Source organism: Platichthys flesus, chromosome 10 (genome assembly GCF_949316205.1).
Source record: "Platichthys flesus chromosome 10, fPlaFle2.1, whole genome shotgun sequence".
Taxonomy (NCBI): Eukaryota; Metazoa; Chordata; class Actinopteri; order Pleuronectiformes; family Pleuronectidae; genus Platichthys; species Platichthys flesus.
In genome coordinates this window covers 2,223,271-2,246,618 of record NC_084954.1, presented here as the reverse complement: position 1 = coordinate 2,246,618, position 23,348 = coordinate 2,223,271, and the positions used below count along the sequence as shown (strand labels likewise).

The 23,348-nt window shown below is 42.4% G+C and overlaps 3 protein-coding genes across 6 annotated transcripts in view; 1 reads left to right on the top strand and 2 right to left on the bottom strand.

The window, feature by feature from the left end:
* Positions 1-11,611, bottom strand: part of larp1b (La ribonucleoprotein 1B) — an 18,877-nt gene extending 7,266 nt beyond the window's left edge. The window contains exons 1-11 of one of the 2 annotated variants that reach the window (XM_062398026.1): positions 10,849-11,611; positions 8,444-8,505; positions 6,813-6,869; positions 5,991-6,210; positions 4,831-4,995; positions 4,199-4,324; positions 3,912-4,074; positions 2,336-2,480; positions 1,738-1,915; positions 1,061-1,248; positions 84-440 (exon numbers count right to left, since the gene is read on the bottom strand). In XM_062398026.1, coding sequence (XP_062254010.1) covers positions 84-440; positions 1,061-1,248; positions 1,738-1,915; positions 2,336-2,480; positions 3,912-4,074; positions 4,199-4,324; positions 4,831-4,995; positions 5,991-6,210; positions 6,813-6,869; positions 8,444-8,505; positions 10,849-11,176 — 1,989 coding nt within the window. In that variant the 5' untranslated portion in view covers positions 11,177-11,611. The remainder of the gene's footprint in view (positions 1-83; positions 441-1,060; positions 1,249-1,737; positions 1,916-2,335; positions 2,481-3,911; positions 4,075-4,198; positions 4,325-4,830; positions 4,996-5,990; positions 6,211-6,812; positions 6,870-8,443; positions 8,506-10,848) is intronic. The other variant, XM_062398027.1, reaches the window with a different exon arrangement.
* A 543-nt stretch (positions 11,612-12,154) lies between these two features.
* On the bottom strand, positions 12,155-19,340 carry LOC133962149 (phospholipase B1, membrane-associated-like). 2 transcript variants are annotated; one of them, XM_062397623.1, is made up of 14 exons: positions 19,212-19,340; positions 18,445-18,535; positions 18,078-18,136; positions 17,906-17,973; positions 17,599-17,642; positions 17,350-17,470; positions 16,646-16,697; positions 16,484-16,564; positions 16,184-16,249; positions 13,866-13,947; positions 13,594-13,695; positions 13,415-13,510; positions 12,922-12,993; positions 12,155-12,808 (listed from the first exon to the last, which is right to left on the bottom strand). In XM_062397623.1, the coding sequence occupies exons 1-10, from the start codon at positions 19,269-19,271 to the stop codon at positions 13,918-13,920; spliced, it is 672 nt and encodes a 223-aa protein (XP_062253607.1). In that variant the 5' UTR covers positions 19,272-19,340; the 3' UTR covers positions 12,155-12,808; positions 12,922-12,993; positions 13,415-13,510; positions 13,594-13,695; positions 13,866-13,917. The 2 variants fall into 2 exon arrangements, with proteins under 2 accessions (XP_062253607.1, XP_062253606.1); XM_062397622.1 differs by lacking the exons at positions 12,155-12,808; positions 12,922-12,993; positions 13,415-13,510; positions 13,594-13,695; positions 13,866-13,947 and adding an exon at positions 14,460-14,964.
* Positions 19,341-20,044: 704 nt separating this feature from the next.
* LOC133961539 (dr1-associated corepressor) lies at positions 20,045-23,303 on the top strand. Of its 2 annotated transcripts, none has more exons than XM_062396682.1 (6): positions 20,045-20,260; positions 21,186-21,258; positions 21,719-21,812; positions 22,155-22,268; positions 22,371-22,470; positions 22,925-23,303. In XM_062396682.1, exons 1-6 carry the CDS (start codon positions 20,219-20,221, stop codon positions 22,949-22,951), a joined length of 450 nt encoding a protein of 149 aa, XP_062252666.1. In that variant the 5' UTR covers positions 20,045-20,218; the 3' UTR covers positions 22,952-23,303. The 2 variants fall into 2 exon arrangements, with proteins under 2 accessions (XP_062252666.1, XP_062252667.1); XM_062396683.1 differs by lacking the exon at positions 20,045-20,260 and adding an exon at positions 20,538-20,843.
* Positions 23,304-23,348: the final 45 nt, after the last annotated feature.

Below are 23,348 nucleotides of genomic sequence, written 5' to 3'. Positions count from 1 at the left end.
AGGGAACCACTCGACCTGGTCGTGTTTTTGCTTCCGTTCATCTTCATCTTTTTGCGACGGACCTGCATCCATGTTTTTCTTACCTTGATAACCTCGACCTGTTCCTCTCCCGTCCACAGGTCCTGTTCGTAGTAGTACAGCCCGTCGTTGATGGCCTTGGCGAGGTCGGTAGTGAGCTTGGCCCGGGACTCGTGGTTGCCCGTCCGGTCGCCGCTGGGGTGTTTACGCATGTGGGGAGGAGTCTGGGTGACGATGAGGATCTTGTTGACGTCCTGGTCGTCCAGCTCGTAGTCCGAGTTGTCCTCGTCGGACCAGTCGGTGAAATGGTTTTTCCTGGGCGCCATCTGCTCCATTTCCTCGTCGAACAGGAAGTCCAGCTCCTCCTGGACGGGCTCGGCCGGGGCGGGAGCTTGGCTGCTGGGAGGCGTCTTGCTGTCGCCCTGGAGGAGACAGCGAACACACAGAGGCACATTTTAAATTCAGGGTGTGACGACGTTTATTAAACGATGATGAAGATGATGAAGTCCCAAACTTCTTAAATCAATGTGAAGATCCTGGTTCTGTCACAAACCTCTAATGAAGAGCAATTAAAACACCTGTTAAACCTGTACACTGTTATAATAAGAGACCACCTGAAGGCATGTATTGAAATCTAGTTAATTGAATGTTGATTTATTTCTTAAACACACAGTGATGATGGAAGCGATGGGAAACAGACATGTGATGTTTTAATGTGTTAAATTTCTCTCCTGAATGTGTTTTGCTATGAAATCTAATTTTCTCTGAGTTGTATTTTATTGTGGTTTGGTTTCCTGCTGACAAGAGGATCCAGGAATTTAATATTTCCTGCTGCAGCACCGACTCACTTCCGGACGCAAACCAAATTTCCTTGAGCAGTATTTGGTCATTTCCTGTTCTCGCACCACGGTTCACTACATCCACAGGAAATACACACTGAACCATGGCTCTGCATCACAACTACAGTCGAAACCTTTTTATAGTTGTTCAAGCGTCGTCCTGTCTGAGCATGTGACTGCTCGTTCTCTTTCCCGTTCAGTACCTTTGCCTTTGCTGACGGCTGCTTGTGGCGTTTCTCCACCTGGATCCAGGCGTCAGGGTCCGGCTTGGGGCCGTCGGCGTCTTCAGAGGTGTCGGTGGGGGGGAGCTCCTCCTGGCTGGAGGAGTCGGCCTCGGCTGAGTCCTGAGACTCGGCAGACTCGGGAGGAGTCTCCTTCTCGAGCGATGAAGCTGAAAGAACAGACGCATCGTAAGAAAACACTGGAGACGACCTTCAGCAACACTTAGAATAAAGACATCACACCTCACACTGTCAGTTCTCATTCGGGCCACAAGGTGCTAACGTCTGGAATCTCCACTCTGCATCGTTCAGGTCGATGAAACACAACGACCGTGACGAGTCAAAGAGGAAACGTGCTTCAAATCCAAAGTATGTTTAATTGACAGTGATTTAAGGGAAAAGCAGCAAATCTTTACATTAAAGTTGGAACCCCTTTTAGCAATTTAGCTTAAAAAATTAAGTGACAGATTCTCCTTGTGTCAAAATTGTGAGAATTCAAAACTCATTCATAACTCATTTATAACTATGACCATAAGTCCGGACGCTGTGTGTGAGTTAAAACAAACCACAGTGTGTGTTTGTTGTGTTGAAGGTGAAAAGAAGCAGCTCAGAGCAACAAAGACACAAACACTTAATAAAGGACAGAGCTGAACACTGACCGGAGTTCGTGGAGCTGAGCGTCTGACGGGGAACGAACTCGGGGCAGTTGATGAGCTGAGAGAAGTCGGTCCGGGGCGAGTCCCCGATGGGGGGGGCGAGGATGGGCCAGCGCTCCGGCTCAACTTTACAGCGAAGTTTCCCGTCCACAATCTCGACCTCCGTGCTGTTCTTCAGGGCCTGGGGAGCAGGAAGCGTTAGAGGTCAAACTCATATCCATGAATTGTGTGGCAGCACTTTCACTGCCTGCAATTGTGTTTTTATTGTGTTTGTAACCTTCACAGAGGAGGTCAGGTTCTCATCAGGAGGAATATTTACAAAAAACAACTGAAACTATTTCCATCAAATTCTGTGGGGGGGCCCAAGAGAAGGGATCAGGATGTGGATCCAGGAGTTTTTATCACTTTCTCTTTCATCACTTCAAATGTTCTCCACCTGATTCTCCTCAATATGGACTTAAAGCTTAACACAGGACTGTGGATGTCGTCCTCGATTCACCTCTGACCCGAAGCCATGATGAATTTAAACTAATCCCCCGACGCAGCAGAGAAGCGTGCGACTGCAGAGTTTGTGAGTGAGGGAGGGAGGACGTGACGTTACCTCCAGGATGAGGCTGACGTCGGTGGTCAGGGCCTGGACGCGGTGGAAGCTGGCGATCAGGGAGATGGGGAGGAAGCCCTGCACGTCCATCTTTCTCCTCAGGAAGAAGTCTCGCTCCAGGTTGTGGAGGCTGAAGTAGTACTCGCTGGAGGAAGGAAGCACAGTTAAACACGAGCTCTACTGAATAATGTGAATAGTGCTTGAACTGAAACAATCTGGAGATCTACCACGTTCTCAATCTACTGAAAGTTAATCAAACTATTTTCATATTTCATCATCTGAAGGATTTCTGCATCTATTCTACACGTCGACTCGTGGGTTGTGAACCAAAATCTGTAGACGGGGGAAATCTCTGAAATCTCCTTTACTTGTCACAGCACTTTAAGTCACCAGCCCCCGCCCCCCCGCACGGAGGTCAGGCTCAGCCCGCAGGCGATGAGCAGGGGGAGTAACGCCGGCTGAGTGAGCAGCCTGAATCACATGAAGGAGACGAGAGAGGAGAAGACAAGTATGCACCCCCCCACTCCCATATATACCTCTCTCCTCTCCCTCCTCCCTAAAAGTTTTTCTACATTTCCTTGCACAGGCCTGCATATAACTCCCCCCCCCCCCATCCCCCCAGCAGCACTCAGACTATATTTAGGACGCACCTCACCCTCCCCTATTCTGAGTCTGCTTCAGTAATGAGGCCAAAGCTGTCAGTCAGCCTCGCAGTGCACGCTGCCCCCTGCAGGTCACAGGGAGATTTACTACGCTGCACTTCTGTTATCGCTCTTCAACTCGGAGCGGCACACAAACACAATCTTCTCCGGCTGTTAAAAATATTCCCACCTTGACCTTTGCAGGTATAATTTTCCATCGTGCTGATAAAGCTGAGGCCAACGTGTTGTGAGTCGCTTCACTTCAGAGCTGCTCTCTGCCATGAATACTCGTTTGTGAAACTGAAGCTTGGAGGAGATTCTTCTTTTAATCGTAGTATTTAAAATTTCAGATTTGGCCTTTTTCAGCTGTTACACTTCATATCAGTGGAAGCTTAAACTGTAAATTTGAAGGAGAAAGGTTGATTTCAGTTTCTTACTTATTATTAATATTTTCAGAACTTAATGATTCAAAGGGTATTTTCCCTGTTTTGATTAAAACCACAGCAGAAAGTGGAGCAGAACTTTAATCACAGCTTCCAAGAGCCAATTACAATTGAGTTACTCGTTCACCCCTCAACAACAGCTGTAAAAATACATAAATAATATGAATGTCTCATTCTAATAAGTGGTATTAAAAAGATTAAGATCCATTTATTAACTTATAGAATTGGAGAGTCAATGTAACCTACAGTGAAAATCACTCGGAATGATAGAATGTAAGGGAAATTTAATCAGTAACGTTCTCTAGCTGTGTTTTAAAAGATCTCATTTGGGTTCTGGACATTTCCGGAGGTGATCAAGAAAGAACGAATCTGAATCAATTCCTCCGATCTGGATTCTTCATGCTCCCATGCTGCCCAGTCGGCTGTTTAGGTGAACACACTGAAACCTGCACGATTTAAAGAGCAGGAAGGAGAGAGCTGTCAGTTTCTTACATTTGACGTTTGATGTATTCCTTGAGGAGCTTCTCATCCACCGAGTACATCTGGACCTTGCTGCCGTCGTCGTAGTAGTAAACCATGTTGTTGCCGAAGTCGCCCTGAGCCGATCCGTCGGACGACTGAGAGTCTCTGAAGTTCTGGGAGAATTCATAACGACCTGATAGAGAAGAGGAGAAACAGAAGAAACCACGTTTTTACATTGTTAACTATATAAATATAACAAGATAGCACCGTCAGTATGACTTGTATGTTATCCAGAGTCAAATAATTAAAAAACAAACCTCGTCCACGACCTCTCCCGCGCCCACGACCTTTCCCTCGGCCTCGTACTCCACCACGAACGCTCCCACCGTCACTTCGGACGCTGGCGGCCTCGTCACCGAAGTCCCTCGGTCCACTTCTCCAGCCTGTGACCGGAAAACGTTCAAGATCAGTGTCCGCACATACAACACGTACCCCCCCCCCCCATCGGGTAGTATCTTAATAATATAGTTTGTTTATTTACAACCTGAGTGAATATCTGACTTCCTCAAGATTAAACTTCCTTAAACCTCAGAAATAGAGTTGGTGTTTCAAATGCTATGATAATCAATAGAAATAAATAAAACTATGACAATAAATCACAGGTTATTGGATTAAAAAAAAGGTCAATTTATTTTGATGCCTTTTGTAGTTTTAATAGAAAACCTCCAGAGTGAAATGAGCAGGTAGAAGTCACAGGCTCTGAAAGGAAAGTTCTCTCACAGGAGTTTGAATAGTCAGTTTGATCCCAGCTCGGTTTCTACACCATGCTTTCATTCTGTTAGTTGTTCAGAAACACACAGAAACACAGAGGCTCTAAATCCCACAAGTGAAGAAGCACAACAGAGACTGAGGCGTGCACATAAAGAACAAGGAGCCGCTGGCCACTTACTCCTGCTGCTATCATGCTGCCTGTTATTATGGAGCGTGTGATTGGGCGAGGTGGGGTCGGGGGAGTCGCTGTTGGGCTCCGTGTGTCCCCCCCCGGGCGTCTTGTCCCCGCCGTCGTCCCGGGAGCCGTCCTCCAGCGGCAGAGACACCCACTTACGTTTGTTACCTAGCGATGATCACACAACCGGACACAAGAGCTTCAGGAGGTTTGATCCCAAAACAGATTTTCACTTTGGAACAAATTGAATTCAAATATAAAAAGATCAAGAACATAAAAGATCCATCGATGACGAAACTTCTTCTTCTGATCTTAATGAAACTCAAACACTCAACTGGACATAACATGAAGGAATATTGTGGATGGATAATTGGAGCCTGACAGATTTATGAATAAGTGTGTCTGTTTGACAATATGACAACCTTTTTTAAATGATAAACAAATGTAAAAATGTGTATTTATGGATATTTTTTTTCAATAAAAAACGTTTTTTTTCTTCTTTCAAATTATATGCATTTGGTATATTGAAACTTTTGTCATTTACAGTTGAATTTCTGTGAAGGTGACACGAGATGAAACGTGTAAACTGGTTTTACTGGTGACTGAACCACATGAGCAGCTTCCTCCTGTTTCCCGACTCTATGCTAAACTAAAACAAGTAGCTGCTAGCTATGTTATACACAGTACAAGTATATGCACATATGATATTAACCTTTTCATCTATTAAACATATCCCCAAACTGTCTCAATACAGCAGGAACTGATATTAATGAGATCGTCCAATATGCAAAAAGACGTTTAAAGGGAGTTTTGTAGTTTTATTCCAGATCCAAACTTCATCTCTGCTTCAGACTTGATGAAGTGAGCCAGTGGAAGTGAAGCAAATAGGTGATCACAGCAGAACATGCATCCAATCAGGATCCATACAGTTATTGACATGCTGCCTCAAAGAGATCTGAGTCGTCGCTGTGCGGTGGAAGACGTTCAGCATCAACACAAGATTTACCGACATTCCACTTTCTACCACAGAGTTGTTTCTTCTGGAGGTTTATCTTCACGACACAGCGACGACATGTGACTGAATCAAACCAGAACTGCAGCTGCTGCCGTCTTCATCATTTAAAAACATGCTGAACCCAGAAGAGAAAGAGAGGACTGCTCACCCTCACCCCCCCTCTTCTTCAGGCTGGCGCTCGTGGCGTCCGGGGCCGTCTTGGACTCTCCGTCTTTGGGCAGCTCTCCCAGCAGGTCGGGCTGCGCCTCCTGGTTCTCCTTGCTCTCCCCCCCATCCTGGCTGCTCTCCGGTCGCTCGCCCGTCTTCTCCTCCTCCTTGCGAGAGACGTTGGGCTTCTTTCCGTTGTTGTTCAGGACATTTTGTTGCTGCTGTGGAGACGGACAGACACCAGGTCATATTTGTGCTTTATTCAATAACAATTCAACTTTATATTCTTTAATATTTGATTTGTTTTTGTTGCTTCTGCTTGTTCTGTGTCATTTGTAAAAATCTAATTTTGCCTTTAAGTTTTAGCTTCTTACTTTTCTAAAACTTAAAAAGTGAACTTGACAAAATCCAAACAACATAATCTAATGAATCAGGAAAGTAAAATCTGACAAATCACCCCAAAATGTCTTGTAAAGAATATTTTGTATTAGATAAATCATACTTTTGCCTTTTTCTTGTGAACATATAAAAACTATTTAGTTGAACTACTGAACACAAGGAGTTTCTGTTGGACATGGATTCATCTAAAGAGTCTAATGGATCTTCAATTTGTTTTTGTCTTTAGAGACAAATAAGCACAGAGTACTCTTTAAACATGGCTGAGTGTTTTTATTACTCCATCTGGTGAGCACATATCAGAAAAGCCTGCATGTCGGTCAACCAGTGTGTTTGGTAGAAAAGCAGCAGGGAACTAACACAATGTTGTATTGAACTAACATCAGCTACACACGTGATCAAAGACACACACACACACACAACGCACCTCTTTGGCCAGCTCCCCGGGTGTGGGCCAGTTTGTGATATCGCTGAAGTCACCGGACTGTAAAATTAAGAGAAATTAACACGTTCATTAATAACAACACATCAATATTTTAGTTTTCACAAGTTGACCCGTCACCTCCACTGGTTGGATCAACATTGAATGTGGAGCAGGTGAAAGAGGAGGAGGAGGAAGAGGAGGAGGAAGAGGAGGAGGAAGAGGAGGAGGAGGTCAGTGCTCCGGATGTTGAGGGAACTGCAAACACCGATAAACAGGTCGAGTCACTTCCCTTCAACGTGGATGATAAATTTGGTAAATCTGATCAAGATCGAAGTTCGAAGGACAAAGGTCAGAAAAATAAAACCCTGATTGAATCTGATCACACTCTAGTAGAGGGAGGAAAGTGGTTTTGGAAACAATAAGGATGGTTAAAGGGTACTTTGGCTTTAAAAGAAACTCTTAACTGATGCAGGTGAAGTGACGGAGTTTTCCTTCACTTTAATGTCACTTAATCAAACTGTTAGTTCACACAAGTTAAAAAACATCAACATAAACTATAGCAATCTTTTACAAACAATTTTTCTTCATAACTTCTATTTATTCCTGATTGTTTTAAAGGTATTTCCATTGAAAAGCGGGAGTCTAGCTGCATGTGTTTATTTGTGTTTTGTTTACAATCAGGTCACTGGTAAGTAAATCTGCCTGTAAAGTTTACTCACAACAAACAAAGCTTGTTTACGTTCAGGGTCATTCACCAGAACTCCTGTGTTGATCATTAAGTTGGAACAAACTGGTCCAGAGATGAATTTCCTTCATAAACTATTTAGTTATCTTTTAAATCCAGCTTAGTTTATATCCATGTTTAAAAGTAACTGTGTTCTTCACCTTCTTTAATGCTGCACTGCGTGGCACATTACTGCCACCTGCTGGCCAGTGGAACATTGTTCATTCAGTGTTGTGTAGCAGACATTTGCTACAATTTCAAAAAATATATTTTGGAAAGTGTCAACTTAACTTTCTCAAGTTGTATTTAATAACAAAATCGGATGTTTATATGATTTACTGTTATTTTCTCTTTACTTTGTGAACTTTTCTTTTTCATCCTAATCAATGATTCTGAAGCGAGAAGCAAAATTTATCAATAATTACTAGCTGTAGCTCAACACTGAAAATCTTTTGGTTTCTGAACTAAGAAAATTTAAGACTTTAATTTAGATTCTGGGAAAAGGTTTGTTTTTTCACAATCTCACAAAACAGTTTCTGCTTCAAATACAGAAACAATTAGTTTTTAAATAACTCTGCTGTTGTGTCAAGTCTGTCGTAGATTTAAAAAAAAAACAGACGCCAGGGACGGAGACGTGTGAAAACTTTCTGAGAGACGTGATTATCTGAAATTACAAAGAAAAGCAAACACAACAGTCAGCAGCAGATGTTGATTTCCCATCCTGCGTTCCACCACCAGGCAGAACTTCAGCGAGGTGATACAGGAACATGTGATCACCTCAAGGAATCCAACATGGTGGTTTATTTAGAAGTGGGTGACAGCAGCTCCTGGAGGCTCCGGCTTGAAAAACATTAAAGTCAAACACATTTGGAAAAAGGAATAAATAAAAAAATAATAAGGTCCTCGTTACCTTGCTGGACTTCCTCGGCCTGGGTTTGCTGGCCCGGACGACTTTCAGAGCGTTTTGTTGATCTGCAGACACAGAGCCAATGAGTGAAAGTGACTTCATCATATTAACCAGAACAGAGTCTAATCTGAATTCCCCTTTTCCCTCCAGTCTCAGCACAGGTTGCTCCACAATGGAGTCAGAAGGTTGAGTCATGTACTCTTGCTCTAATCAGTGTGTGTGTGTGTGTGTGTGTGTGTGTGTTGGTGCGTAGCCCAGGGAATTTCTGCCAGTACAGAACGAATAAATATCCTCCTCCCCCCGAGGGACAGCGACTGAACGAGTTGAGGGTGTTTGGTGTGTTGCCAGCAGCGGTATGCGGCTGCGTCTCGGCAGGCAGCTGCTGGGAGTGGCTCGCTGCAGCCTGACAGTCCCTATCGCTCGGCTGGTGGTCGGATTGATAAGCAACGCACGGGCCGGGGCGTCCATACGAACTGGGTGTATGCACGGGGGAGCCTGCAGGCCTGCAGGCCTGCAGCCCCCCCCCCCCACAGAGCGGCCTGTACAGTAGCACTGTAAAACGATGCCTACTCTCCTGCCAGAGTCGAACGCTTCAAATATAGCTCCTCTGGTCGCTATGTGCTCTGACACACACTCACAGCTCAGTTGTGAGTGTGTGTCAGCACAGTTAGACAGTTTTAACATCTGAAACAGTTGAGGTATCTGAGAGGTGTTTGAACATTTAAACTGGCCGGGGGAAATGCTAGGTGATGAATAAACGTGTTAATCAGACAGACTGAAAGTTTATCGGTCTGTCGTCTGAACTCCAGAGAGTCAACATCAAACTCCAGAGTTCAGTCAAACTTCAAGTTGAGGCTGAAACAGAAGAGAAAACACAGAGCAGGAGCCTCCGGGATCTCACTCCCAAGCATGAGTCACAAACCAAAAACCACGGATCCTATTACATTACCCACAATGCAACAGCACCTACCATTAGGATTCCCACCCCCCCAGGACTATACCATCGCACAAACTGTGCGTTGGTAACACAGGTTTTCAGTTACTGGTTTAAAGCCTGGAGCTGAAACTACTGTAACCGTGATGATGCCAGTGACACGTTCACAGAACGCCATGTGGTCCTTTAAGTTTTGTTACTTATTAACTTACAGTAAAAAAAAGTACAAATACGTTTTAAATAATTAACTTTTAAACTATTATCGAATGAGTAGATATTCAATACAAAGAATAACTTACAAATGAATTATAATAAACAACTCAATGGGTCACTTAATTCAATAGAACTAAACAAATACTTATGAGTTGCAGTTTTTCAAACAAGAAGATTTGTTGTTTTTCTCCATTTTGCACAAGTTCAACATTTAATGTATTTGAGTTTATCGGTTGTAAACCAGAGGAAATTAATGGTTTAGTCACAATTTCAAAGTTCTCTGTTGTGTGACGGAATACATGTCAATATATAATTGTATATAAAGTATTTAATATCAAATATATGGAGGATGAACTGTGTTTTTACACTACTTCAATTGTATTGGCTTTGCTGGAACGCTGTTTACAAAGTGTTCAGTGGACTCAACCCCCCCCCCCCCTCCAGTGGTGAGTGGAAGATGAGTGAAGTTTCACTTTTCTCTGAACGATCCCTTGATGTGTTATAATTTGCTTTGCCACTAGTTTGACCTACTTTTAAAGTGTGTCATTGTGTAGACTTGGCATAAGTAACAGTAATTACAGTGCATCTATTGTGTGTGATGGTTACTGAGCAAGCTCCAGCAGCACCTCCACCTGTCCAGCCACTACGCTCACATTTTTCACTGGTGTCAGTGGGAGCAGGCTGGTGGGAGGACCTGCAGGCAGCCAGGCCATTGGACGTGCACAACGTGTCTCTACAGCAGCAGCAGTTAGCCTGACTAGCTTCCACACAGCTACACGAGCCCTGCTGCACTAACACAGCACTTCATGAGAACCCCCCCCCACCACCACCACCACCACTATGTGCTGCATGTAAGGCCGATGAGCTGCTGTGTGGAGCCGAGGGGGTGGGGGGGGAGCTTGTTCGGAGCTCTCAGGCTAAAGAAGTAGCAGTTGTCAGCAATCAACACGTGGTGCTCAGGGAGCGATCCGAGCAGGGGGAGGGGGGGATGGGGCGAACATGGCACCAGCAACCCCTCAGCACCGAGCTGACAGGCGAGTGTGTGCACGGGGCTGGGTTAGAAATGAACCCGGGCCGAGGTGGGCCAGGCCCGAGTGGGTTCGGGAGGATTCCCCCCACCCCCCGGAGAAGAGCTGTCACACGCTGCGGCAGCAACGTGCTCAGCTCCCGCAGCCGCGACCCGGACCGTCCGAACATTGTACCAAGTTTCAATCTGCTCCACTGTAACGTGTCTGTGATAAAGCTCCCCCCCCCACCTCACCTTTGTCCTGGGAGCTGATGGTGTTGATGCCGACCCTGCCCGTGGTCCTCTTGGTCCACGGGTTGACTTTCGGCGGAGGAGCCTCCACAACTTTCCTCTTCTCCGCCTCCGCAGCCGCGTCCGCGTCGCCGCTCTGGTCGTTCTCCTTGTCGTTTTCCTTGGATTTCCTGTGTGTGTCCGCGGGGCTGCGGTCCGCCTCGGAGCCGCCCTGCAGCGGCTTGTCGGAGCCCCTCTGCCCCGGCTGCTCCCTCTGCGCCTCGGACTTGTTTTGGTGCTTCTCCGCTGTCAGACCGGAGTCGACCTGGCTGCTCTCGACCTCTGCGGACATCCTGCTAGTTCCCAACAGCTCGCAGCGTTAAGTCCAGTGTGCCGCGGGGGTCCTGGCCCTCTGGTCCCGGAGAGAAGTCGTGGGCAGCTCGGGGGGCGACCACATCCACAACTTGGGGTAAACAACTTCTCTCTGGGGCTGGACCTCGCTAGCCAGCTAGCCGAGTAGCTCCTGCAGCTAGCTGTTAGCTAGCTAGCGAGCGTGCAGGAGTCCGCGGGCGGAATGTGGCGATTTACCGCCCGGATCGACGCTCTGAAGCCGGCGAGTCGTTAGCAGGGATCCGGTAGAATGTCACCATGAGACCCACAAGACCCGAACCGTTTCACCTGCGAGTTTCACCAACTTTACACGAGCTTCTGCTGCGACCTCCGGTTTCCACGCGTCCACAGCTCGTGCAGCCTCCTGTTCTCTGCCTGTAAACAGTGGCTCTGCTGCCGCCGGCGGCCACACCGCGCTACTGCAGCCCGCACTTTAAATCATGTTGGTTTAGAGTTTTTTTTTCTAGTCTGTCTGTCTCTCTCTGTCTCTGTCTGTCGGTCTCTCTCTCTCCCTGTCTCTCTCTGTCTTTGTCTATGTCTGTCTCTCTCTCCCTCTCTCTCCCTGTCTTTGTCTGTCTGTCTGTCTCTCTGTCTCTCTCTTTCGGTCTCTCTCTCTTTCTGTCTCTGTTTCTCTGTCTCTCTATTTGTTTCTGTATGTCTCTCTCTCTCTTTCTGTCTCTGTCTGACTCTCCTTCTGTCTGTCTCTCTGTCTCTCTCTTTCTGTCTCTCTCTCTCTTTCTGTCTCTGTTTCTCTGTCTCTATATTTGTTTCTGTTTGTCTGTCTCTCTCTTTCTGTCTCTAGATTAATTTGTTCTAAGTTTGTCAGAAAAAATGTGCTGAAATAAAATGAATTTCAAATACTGATGTGAAGTTATAACGTTCAGAGTTCTTACTGATTATTATAATTTATTCGCTTCTTATACAAAAACGATCTTCACCGTTGTATTTCAGTTTGAGTTTATTCAGATCATTTGCACCACAGAATATTCCAATGTCAAGTTTGTCCTGGTTACAATGACGGCAGACACACAACTCAGCCTCACGTATACACAACAACATTTACCAGATATTAAAAGACCAAATCAGAGCTCAACATTTGTTTATTTTCAAGATTTAATCAACAGCAGCAGCTTGTAAACGAGAAGATTCAGTTATTCTGAAATAAAGTTTTCAGATTAATAACCGGATGTGGATGTTTGGACACATCTGTCTCACTGCTGAGCCAAACTTCTTTATTTAATTTGTGGAAATTGTCAGCAAAGATCAGATCATGATTTTTTATATTTGACAAAGGATTTACTTAAAAACAAACTTAAAAATAAATCTGGACAATGAATATAGTATTATATCTGTTTTTCTCATTTTTTATTTCAAAAAGATAAATCTGAAATTTCCCTTTAGACGTCCCTGAGTGTTTATGTTTGAGAGTCACAGGCTCTTATGGATCTTAAATATTTAATCCAGGTATTATATTGAATTAAGGTAAATAAAACATGACGGCCACAGACAGCAGAGACGTCAGCATCATGGAGACACGAGTCAGGGCCGGAGCAGACGATGCAACTGTGGGTCTGGTGTAGATGTAAGGATGATCCTGCAGAAGAGTGACATATATATATATATATATATTTACATAAATAAATAAAGACATGTGCACATCAACGTGTTTCAGGAACAGTCGTGAACAACTCCTCATGTGTTTCGTACCTCAGGTGGACAGATGAGTTTCAACGGATCTGTAAACGTCTCGATCTTCTGTTTGGCTCCTTCAGGCTGGAACTAAGCACACAGTCAGTGTCATTGAAGTTCATTTAACAGTTTGTTTGATTTAAATTCACTTTTAAAACAACCTCTGATGCAAACATTGATATGAGTCTGATCCGCCTGCTGCGATCTCATCTTGGTTCCAGGTGACCTCACATGGAGGCGAGAGGCCATTACAGTTCCAGCTGACCTGTCACACACTTTTCATTGCACCATTGACCCTGTGTCAACTTTAATATGACAAATATATTTTAATATTCATCAAATAAAAAATCTGGTTTTAAATGTGGATTTCATAATAAGACTGTTCGGCCTGTCTTACTCTTTTCTAGTTTAATCTATACAGCTGTACTTTTTAACTCTTTAAAAGGTTCTGTACTTAATAAACTTTATTTTCCCAGTAATAATAATAAAGTTTAAAATCTTTAAGCATCACCATGTTGTTCCACAGTCCCTTGGCCAGCTCCTCGTGTCCCTTCACAGTGAAGTGGAAACAATCTGCCGTGAAGAAGCTCAAGTCCATTGTCCCGTCCTGAAGTCAAGACAGAAGGTTTTGAGTTAATAAATGTGGTTATTTAAAAAAGAGAAAACTTTGTGTGTTTGTGTGCGACATACAGGAAGTCTGGGTGGTTGTGCGTTCTCTAAATACGGCTGCAGAACAACAGCAAAGTCGTTTTTAAAGAAGCGATCGCTTTGCAGAAGCTTCTCTAATCGTCTCTGGAAAGAATGTTAAAAAAGGCAACATGTCATGAATGTAATATATAAATTCATCTTATTGGTCCACAATGACAGATTATGGACTGTATTAATATTTGTGCTCCCCTCTCCTGCTCTAGGTTTGATCATATTTATCACACACTTCACTTTAGTGGCTCCTCACACGTCACCTGGAATTCAGAGTTAATCTCCACCAGCTCCTTCAGCTCAGTGGAGTTTTCTTCAGGTTGAACGAGACACAAGCAGAAACTCCTGTGATCAGATAATCAGATTATCACATGACTGGATCATCACTTCATCAGATTAACAATTCATCAGATTATCACACGACTGGATCATCATCTCATCAGGTTGTCAAATCATCAAATTTTCAAATTATCAGATTATTAGATTATCAAATTATCAGATTATCAGATTATTAGGTATAAACTGTCATCTTCTATTCTGACATGAAGCCGGTGAAGTAAAGATCCTGGACATTAGAATACTGAATATATACTACAGTGTGATTAAATACTTCTATATGTATATGATTTAATACTACGGATGTATATAACACAATATAAGTACATATATATTATATGATATGTACAAATAGTAATATAAAGATGAATATTACAATTTGTACATGATGAAATGTATTAAAAATAGATATAAATATTAGTTTAAATATAAATATGTAAATGATGAAATAATACCATATAAAAACTACTATATAAACAATACAATTCACAAGTATAAATAAAACAGTATGAACATGACAAATACGACAGTAGCCTTTATCATCAGAAATAAGTTTTGATTAGAATGACTTCTAAAATATGATATTTTTAAAACTCTCTTAAAAGGGTCATTATGATTTCCTGCTTGTTCAGGTTCTGGTTGAACATGAATAAGATTATAGGATTTTAAATTTGAGGGAAATGAGGTTAAGCGGCTGTTTGAGTGTTTAAACAGAGACTTATCTATAATAATAATCTCTATAAGGGAGCTAGTCAAATCTTATATCAACATGATATAATAATTGAATCAAGATTAGCAGGTTAAACCAGAAGAAGAAGAAGAAGAAGAAGAAGAAGAAGAAGAAGAAGAAGAAGAAGAAGAAGAAGAAGAAGAAGAAGAAGAAGAAGAAGAAGAAGAAGAAGAAGAAGAAGAGAATGTCTGTTTTGTTCGTAAGTTTTGAAGTTGACATCCCAGCGTCGGCCTCTGGACGTCTCTCAGGGGCTTCATGGGAAGAATCTGCACCACGTTCACGATGGTTCTGGGGATCTGAACCATAGAGAGTGTAAAGAGATGTGAAACATAGAGAGTGTAGAGATCTGAAACATAGAGTGTGTAGAGATCTGAACCATAGAGTGTGTGTGTGTAAAGAGACCTGAACCATAGAGAGTATAAGAGATCTGAACCAGAGAGTGTAAAGAGATGTGAACCATAGAGAATATAAGAGATCTGAACCATATAGAGTAGGTAGAGTTCGGAAGCATAGAGAGTGTAAAGAGATGTGAACCATAGAGAGTGTGTGTAAAGAGATCTGAACCATAGAGAGTGTGTGTAAAGAGATCTGAAACATAGAGTGTGTAGAGATCTGAAGCATAGAGTGTGTAGAGATCTGAACCATAGAGTGTGTAGAGATGTGAACCATCGTACTGGAATGTTTACAGAAAACCTCAGAACCCGCTCACCAGCATCCAGAACCTTGTGTGTGTGTGTTTGTGTCGTGACACTGAATGAATCTGTTACTTTGTGTATTTCTAGTCAGTCTAGAGTTGTGGTCGTTGGTCCAGCCTGAAAATATCCTGTCAAATATGATCCTTGCTGACTTGACACTTGCTGCAGACGTCACTGATCCCTGAGGTTGAATCCTAACCGTGTCGTCGACCTCTGACCTTTTCACTCGCTGCCTCCAGTAGAGCACAAAGCATGTTGTTATGCTCGTGCTGAAATGGAGATATCCGGAGCTTCTCACAGCGGCCGTCTCTCCCACTGAGTGGAAGGTATTTAAAGCTCTTCCCAGTACAGTTGTAACTCACTCATTCACCCAGACCTTCAGTCTCAGGCCGTAAAAATTGGGCTCCAGTTTCTTGCCCAGGGAAACTTGGGGAACTGGACGAGCTGGGATCTAACGACCCACCAGTTCACGTACCAGCTGCTCTCCCAGCACGGTGGGGCCTCAGAGCCACTAACTCTGTGTGCTCCAAACCATAATCTAGGATATTCAACTAACAATAACTAGTCCTTGAGTCAACACTGGGAACTAAAGAGGACTGAGTTTCCACCATCAGACTCTGGAACTACTCTCCTGAGGAGATTTGAGTTTCCAGCTCTTTATTCCATAGTAAACTGAATGTTTCTGAGTTCTGGACATAGACCGTAAGAAAAGATGGACGACATGATATTAAAAAGTTAGCAGTGTCTGATTGTACATGAAGGGTTCATATCGTCCCTCTGATGCTTTTGATCTCTTAATGATATGTTTATTAAATCTCACCTCATTCATCATCATGTCCAGAGCTTCTGTTATGTGGCGGATGAAACTGTCGGGGGAGAATAGAACCTGTGGAGAGATGGAACACATCTTTTAATTCATACCATTTAATAAATATCCCTTTTCTGTCTCCTGCCTATACAATTTGTATTATCGTTAGTTTCACAAGAATAAAGATGAGTAGAAGAGGAGATGAATTATAATAATTATATATTTCAGGACAAACTGTTGAAGTGTCTCAAACAAATAATTTGGTCCGAACAACAAATCCAGAATCTAAAAAACCTAAAGCTGAATTCCCACCTCGTCTTTACAGTAGTCACAGATGTCGTTCATGCCGATCAGCATCGTCACCACCTTCCAGTCCTCCAGGAAGTTCAGACCCTGGAGGAGAAACTTCTCATTTTCCACGTTTGCAAGATAATTAATCATCTAATTAAAAAACGTCTGGACCTTGATACTCACTGGATACGACTTGAACGTGTGGATCATGTGTGTTATCTGATCGGACACGTTCCTGTAGACACACGGTGATGAGTCAGCAGCTTTATTAACATCAATAAAACTCTATCACGTATTGACAAATTATATGAAGCTGTAATTAGTCTCAGTTAAAATATATCAAAATATTTTCTCAACTGCAAAATAAATCATATATTTTCCTCCAGCTCATTTTCAATGTTTTGGGATTTGGGACTAACCCTAACCCTGCCCCGCGTTAGATCCTGTGCCACTATCGACCAGTTTAAATCCAATTTAATGTTAACATTTTCTTTTTTAGAAAATGATTTTTTAATCCTATTCTCTGCTACTTTCACTGCATTATTTATTTATTCTTTTAATTCAGGCTTGATTTGAATTGACTCAACAATCACAATCAGACATACTTTATTAATCCCAATATGGGAATTTGGGATTCTTACAGATGCTTCAACCAAAAATTAACATTTATAAAAACCTAGAGAATTATGAATAAAAATATAAAGAATATGAAAAAATACAATATATATAGAAAGAAGAAGAATAAGGATATGTTAAATTTGTATTATAAAGTATATAGAGCTGAAACATTGGTCTAAAAATGTTGTAATTAAAATAAGTATATATCCTCCATGAGGCTCAAGTTATATATATATATATATATATATAAAAGTTCTAACGGGTCTCACAGCGTGTTGTGGCCGGTGACGGCGAAGTTGAAGCCGGTCTCGTTGACGCTCGTGGGTCGACCGTGCATCGTCACCACCGGGGACGGACCCAGCAGTTTGGGATTGAAGAGTTTAAAAATGTCTGGAAACAGATTTCAGGATAAAGATGACTTCCTGTGGACGGTCGGCTTCACACACACTTTACTGCTCTGGTGAACCTTTGAGTTTTTTATTCTTTTAAACCACCAAGCACACTCACTACTAACTTACTTGCCAGTGTGATGACATTTTGAAAAGTCCCGTAGCCTCCGATGCTGCAGAGAGAGAAGGGAAAGAGACAGGGCCTGTGAATCAGAACCATAACAGGAGTCCTAATAATAGAAAACTAATTTACTAATTAACAGTATTTCTAATCTGACTGATTAGATAAGAATGAAGGGAAATGAACTTGGACACAGCTGTAAAACAAACTGGATTAGTCAAAGTTATGTAACTATATCTTCTGACCTCTGACCTCTGGGGGCCTCTACAGGATATTCAAGTGAAAGGAGGAAAAACACAGAGCTCTCAGATTTACCTCCAGGAAACTTGGCGAAATTCAAAAGGTATCGAGGCAATTGTGGAGCCATTCGCTCCGATAGCTGTCTGCAGCAGGAGAGAGAGATATTATTATGCAAATACAAATTAGAAAATTACATATCTCCCATTAATATGATTGAATATTTAAATAAATGTGTCTGTCCACTCACAGTTAAAGAGTCCCCCAGAGCAGCGATGACCTTCACGTCTGCAGCTTTAACCAATTCCACTGAAACAGAAGGAAAAACATTCAAAAGCACTAAAACATTACAGAATAAGTCCTAAAAATAAAGCAGAGTTATTCTCCTGATAAAAATAAAGCATGATGCGTCTGTAGGGAATAAAAACAAAGCTTTTTATTTCTATTTTTATCTGAATCTCAGAGATTCTTTTGTGCTTTTTTCACGCTCACCCATAAATTATTCGAAAACAGACATAAAAGAAATCTCTATTCTCAGGGGATGTAAACCTGCAGTGCAGCTGTTCTCACTTCAAGGGGGATTTGACCCCACAGATGTTGGAAGAGGAGACAGTTACCTGAGGAGGGGACGGCTGGAGACGGACTCACGTCAGCGCAGCGAAACAGAGGATGAAGAGGACGCCGGAGGAAATCTGATCCAGGAACATCCTGCAGCAAAAAAGACCAAAAGAAAAACAGTTTTTAGGAAATAAAATCCTTCTATGTGATTGTGTTAGAAAAATCATTCATGATTTTACATGAATTTGTTGTGTTGTTATTGTTTTCTGCTGGCTGGGGCTCACTGTGGATTCTGACACTTCAGGTCTGGATGTTTGAGGCAAATGACGACACCAATATTCAGCAGTAAACTAAATTCTTATACTCATAAACTGGAGTTATATATTTTTTGAAACGTTGGCAATGCTTCCTGAGAGTTTGTCATCAAACCAAACAAAGAAGAGCAGAGCACGTTGCACAGATGGTTCAGCCCCTACGAGGCCAACTGGGATTTACAGTAACCACAATTTAACCATGAACCTAATTCTACACAAAAAGAAAACACAAAAGCAAAAATACAGAACTTGAAATGAAGAAAATAAACATATTTTCACTTAAAATATCTTTCTGCATCATCTATTTAGTAAAATCAAACGTTTTCATATCTGCAAACACAGACGCTGATACCAAAAGACTCATATCATCAGATTGTTATCGGCCCACCAGTGGAACATTCGACCTTCTAATGGAATAAAACCTGTGTCCTCTACCAACTCCACTGGTTTTGTCTAACGTGTCCTCACTGACTCATAGCAGCAGCTGTTTGGACGGAGACACATCAGAATACCTGGTGGAGGACGTCTTCTCCTCCGCCCAGCATTTGGCCTGCGAGAGAGAAAATACACATTTAGTTTCAGATTCTGGTCTCAAACTGGTTTAAAGTGATTAAAGTGAGTTTCACCATCAGGAACCAGAATAACCAGACGTGTATTTAATCACCTACCGTTCCCATGATGACGGGTGGCAAACACACAGAAACAACACAGAACCCAGTGCAGCATGACTGCGTCTTTCTGCCAATCAGGAACAAGAGGAATAATAATAGAGGGTTTGGTCGGGTTGGTTTGATGTCATGTGACCTTTGCAGTGAATAATTATCAGTCGTATCTTTGACCTTTGAACCCTCAAGCAACACAAAACGAGTCGACACGGTAATTAACTACAGATTTCTTACAAAGAATATCTGCCCCCGATTCTTCCTCCTAATTTCTGCTTGTGTAAATTGAACAAGTCGTTAAAGAGGCTGAAAAACAAATGAAAGATTATTTATTTTATCAAATCAACTCAGTTACAGCTCAAACACAATTCATTTCAAAGAAAAGGCATTCATCAAAACCTAAAACGTTACATAACAAAATAAAATATCTTACAATGAGATAATCCTTTAATATCTAAATACTTTTTTTGTCTCTCAAACTCTAGAGCAGCAGTGAAGAGGACAGTGAAGAGTAATAAGTAAAGAAGTATGTAAATATGATACAATCTAAAAAAAATATACAACGTAAACATGATATTTATATCACATAAGAAATACATGTGCAATGTGAACAGGATGTAAACTAAGTAAATGGGATGTAAACAACATATATACAGTGTTTAAACTATGTTTGTGTGAGATAAACAATGTAAACAGCTCCCGGGGTCACGGGGTCAAGCCAGGGGTCACGGGCCTTGACCTCAGGTGTCATCCCTCGTCACGTGTCTTCCTGCCGCAGGTAAACAAATGGCCTCTGCGGAGCTTCCCGGTGAAAACATGAGAAATGTGACGGTCCGGCTCGGACTGAAGCGACCGAGATGCCCGGACACAAGCGGAAGTACAACGTTCGATTCCCCCCGGTGAGTGTTTGTTTCCTTTCTTCAGTACAGCGGCAGAAAACCACCGGAGCTAACAGGCTAACTGCTACATGCTAACTGCCAACTCAAGCTAGCACCTAGTGTGGGAGCTCATGCTGCGTTATGGGACAGTGGTAAATCCTGGTTGTTGACCAGACAAAGCAAAGTAAAACCCTGTCACTGGCGGTGGAGACAGTCTTCTTCTTTATTCAGAGAGACAACGAGGTGAATCCACATCAGCAGCTGAGGGAGGTTCGGTGTTCGTCACAGATTCAGTGAAGCTGCTCATGTTTTTACCTCCAGAGGAGAAGAGAAGTGATCTGAAGTCTTTTGTATTTAACTTCTGTCTCGTCATGTTCATCATCTCCTCCAGCTTCATGCTTTATTTTTAAAATCAGGCAGTATGCACTGATGAGTAATAACAGCTTGACTTCATGAATCTGTTCACAGCTGGAGGTCCTACATGTTGAGTCCAGCTCCTCAGAGAAGAGTCAAAACACCAGCTCACGTCCTGAGGGAACATTTAAACATCAGCTACTCACAGGAAATAACAAACAGGACGGACATGTGGAAATAATATAATAATGTGAGGAGTATATGTGGAGAAAAGCTTAAATAAGGTTATTTATTGTGTGCCTTCTCCAATCAGGGGATTTAAGGAGTTTTATATATTTTTATATTTAGGATGAGGGAATATATGGATCACATCAAGAGAATACAACTTTATTAAGAGTATACAAACAGCTCTTATGAGGGCGGCAGCTGAATTCCTTCTGGGTCGTTTCACTCAGTTAGGAACAAACTAAATGAGACCATTCAAACTGAGTTGAGGAGTTTACGAGGAGCACGTGAATGCAGCATCTTGACTTGTTTTTAATGTCGACTTGACTTGTTTTTAATGAATCTGTGTTTTTCTTGTTTGTCCCAGAAACGCATCAAGAAGATCATGCAGAAGGACACGGAGGTGGGGAGGATCGCCATGGCGGTTCCCGTGATCATCTGTATCCTTTCAAACCTGCAGGTTCGGCCCCTCTAAGCATGCTGGGAGTTGTAGTCTGCGTGCCGCATCTTCTAATAACCGATATGGAACGAGTCAAAGCTTATTCTGAAAGGTTGACTGAATGTTCGATTATTACTTGTTTGTTTTCATATTTTCATATTTTACATTTAAACATTTGTGAGGAATTATTATTGGCAACTCAATTTATCACTTTACTTTACTTCACTTTAATTAAAAGAAATTCTTCACACTCAGGAAATTAATAAAACAAACGATTATCTTAAAAACGTCCCTGCAGGCAATAGAATTTGTTGTCTGCTGAGACCCTGGAGTAAACGTCCTGTGGTCCAGTACTAGGAGGTGCGTGTATGTATATGTGTGTGTTTGTGTATATGTATGTGTGTGCTTGTGTGTGTGTGGCCTTGTCGTGCAGCGGTGGCGTCCTGAACCTCAGAGATCAGCTCGGGCGTTGGAGATGTTCTTGAAGTCCCTGTTGACCAAGACCTGTCTGATAACTCAGTCCAACCTCACCACTGTGGTGTCTGTGGCTCACATGTGAGTACGTCCGCTGCTCCACCGTCACACGCCTGTTTATTATCATGTGCAAGACAAAGCTCCGTCCCCCGCTGCTCCTTGAGTTTAGTTCACCTCATGCAGTGTTTACATATATACACTGACTGACTGTTCCCGTGTGGTGCTGCTCCTCTCTCGTTTCTGTGCTGACATTCACTAAACCCCCAAAAAACAGAACCTACATTTCCTACAATCTACAAATGAATAAACTCACTTCTGTCTTTTATTTTAGTTTGTAGTGAGAATCAGGAGCAGCATCTGTTTTTTCAGAATATGGAACTTGAGTCATGTGTGCATATGAAGAACCTGATGTTGTTTTTGCAGGAAGCAGTGCATCGAGTCAGAGAAGCTCTTCCACTTCCTGAAGGAGCTGGCGGAGCAGGCCTCGTCTGCGGCTCAGAGGGACAACAGAGGCCTGAGCATGTGGCCCTTATACAGGTAGAGACTGGTGATGAAGCTTTGCTATTGATTCACCTGCAGCTTTTAATTACTAATCAATTATCAATTAGAATTATGATTCTATTCTTATTCTGTTTCCAGGACCATACAAAGTGAACTGTCTGTTAAGAAGAAGCCAGACGTGGTCGACACGGGGACGAGAAGGAGCCTGGACTCCGTCGCCCACGACTCCAGCTCCAGTGTACGTATCCTCATAGTCCCCCCCCCCCCCCCCAACAGACACACAAACCAAACAATATTTTATCTTTGTACATTAAAAGATCATCACAGATCGGACACTTCAACACTAGGTTCTCCTTGTGTGTGGCGCCCCTGTGAGGCTGAAATGTTCACTACACTCCAGAAAACATCACTAATTTTACTTTCTGAGCATCAAAGAAAAGTCATGTTGTTGTTGAACTTTAATGTTTCTGTTTTATATGTTATCATTATAATTATCATATTCTCTCCCCCAGTTCATCAGTGCACTTTTAAATCCCTTCTCAAAACTCACCTCTTCAAGACTTTCATCGTGCAAAATGTTTTTATCTGTCATTTTTTGTTATCTCTTTTAATCCTCTTCTTCTAAAAACACCATTCAAACATGTATTATTTATTTAGAGTCTGTGACTGACCTCCTCCTCCTCAACCTGCAGGAGTCGGAGCTCTACATCTGTTTATGACTGTGAGGAAAACAAGAGGAAACAGTTGACGCCAACATTAACGTTATTATTTTGGGTGTAAAATATTTAAGTTATTTATGTTTGATATTTTCTTGTGATTGGTCTTATTGAGATTTTTTTTTCTTCTTTATTATCTTATTGTTTTCCAGTCGTAGGAGATGCGAACATGTGACCTGCAGCGACACTGAGCTAAGTGTATGTTTAGCTGTAGAGCGCCCTCTTGTGGTTTCCATTTTGAGCGTTTGAGTTTTAAAGCGCTTGTAAATTAATGTTTTAAAAAAGGCAGAAAACATTTGAAGATTGAAATGTAAAAAAATAAACAATCTCTAAATGAATGACTTCATTTCCACTTTTCCTGATAGAACAGATTTAATGAGAAGTTAAAAGATGTGTTCAC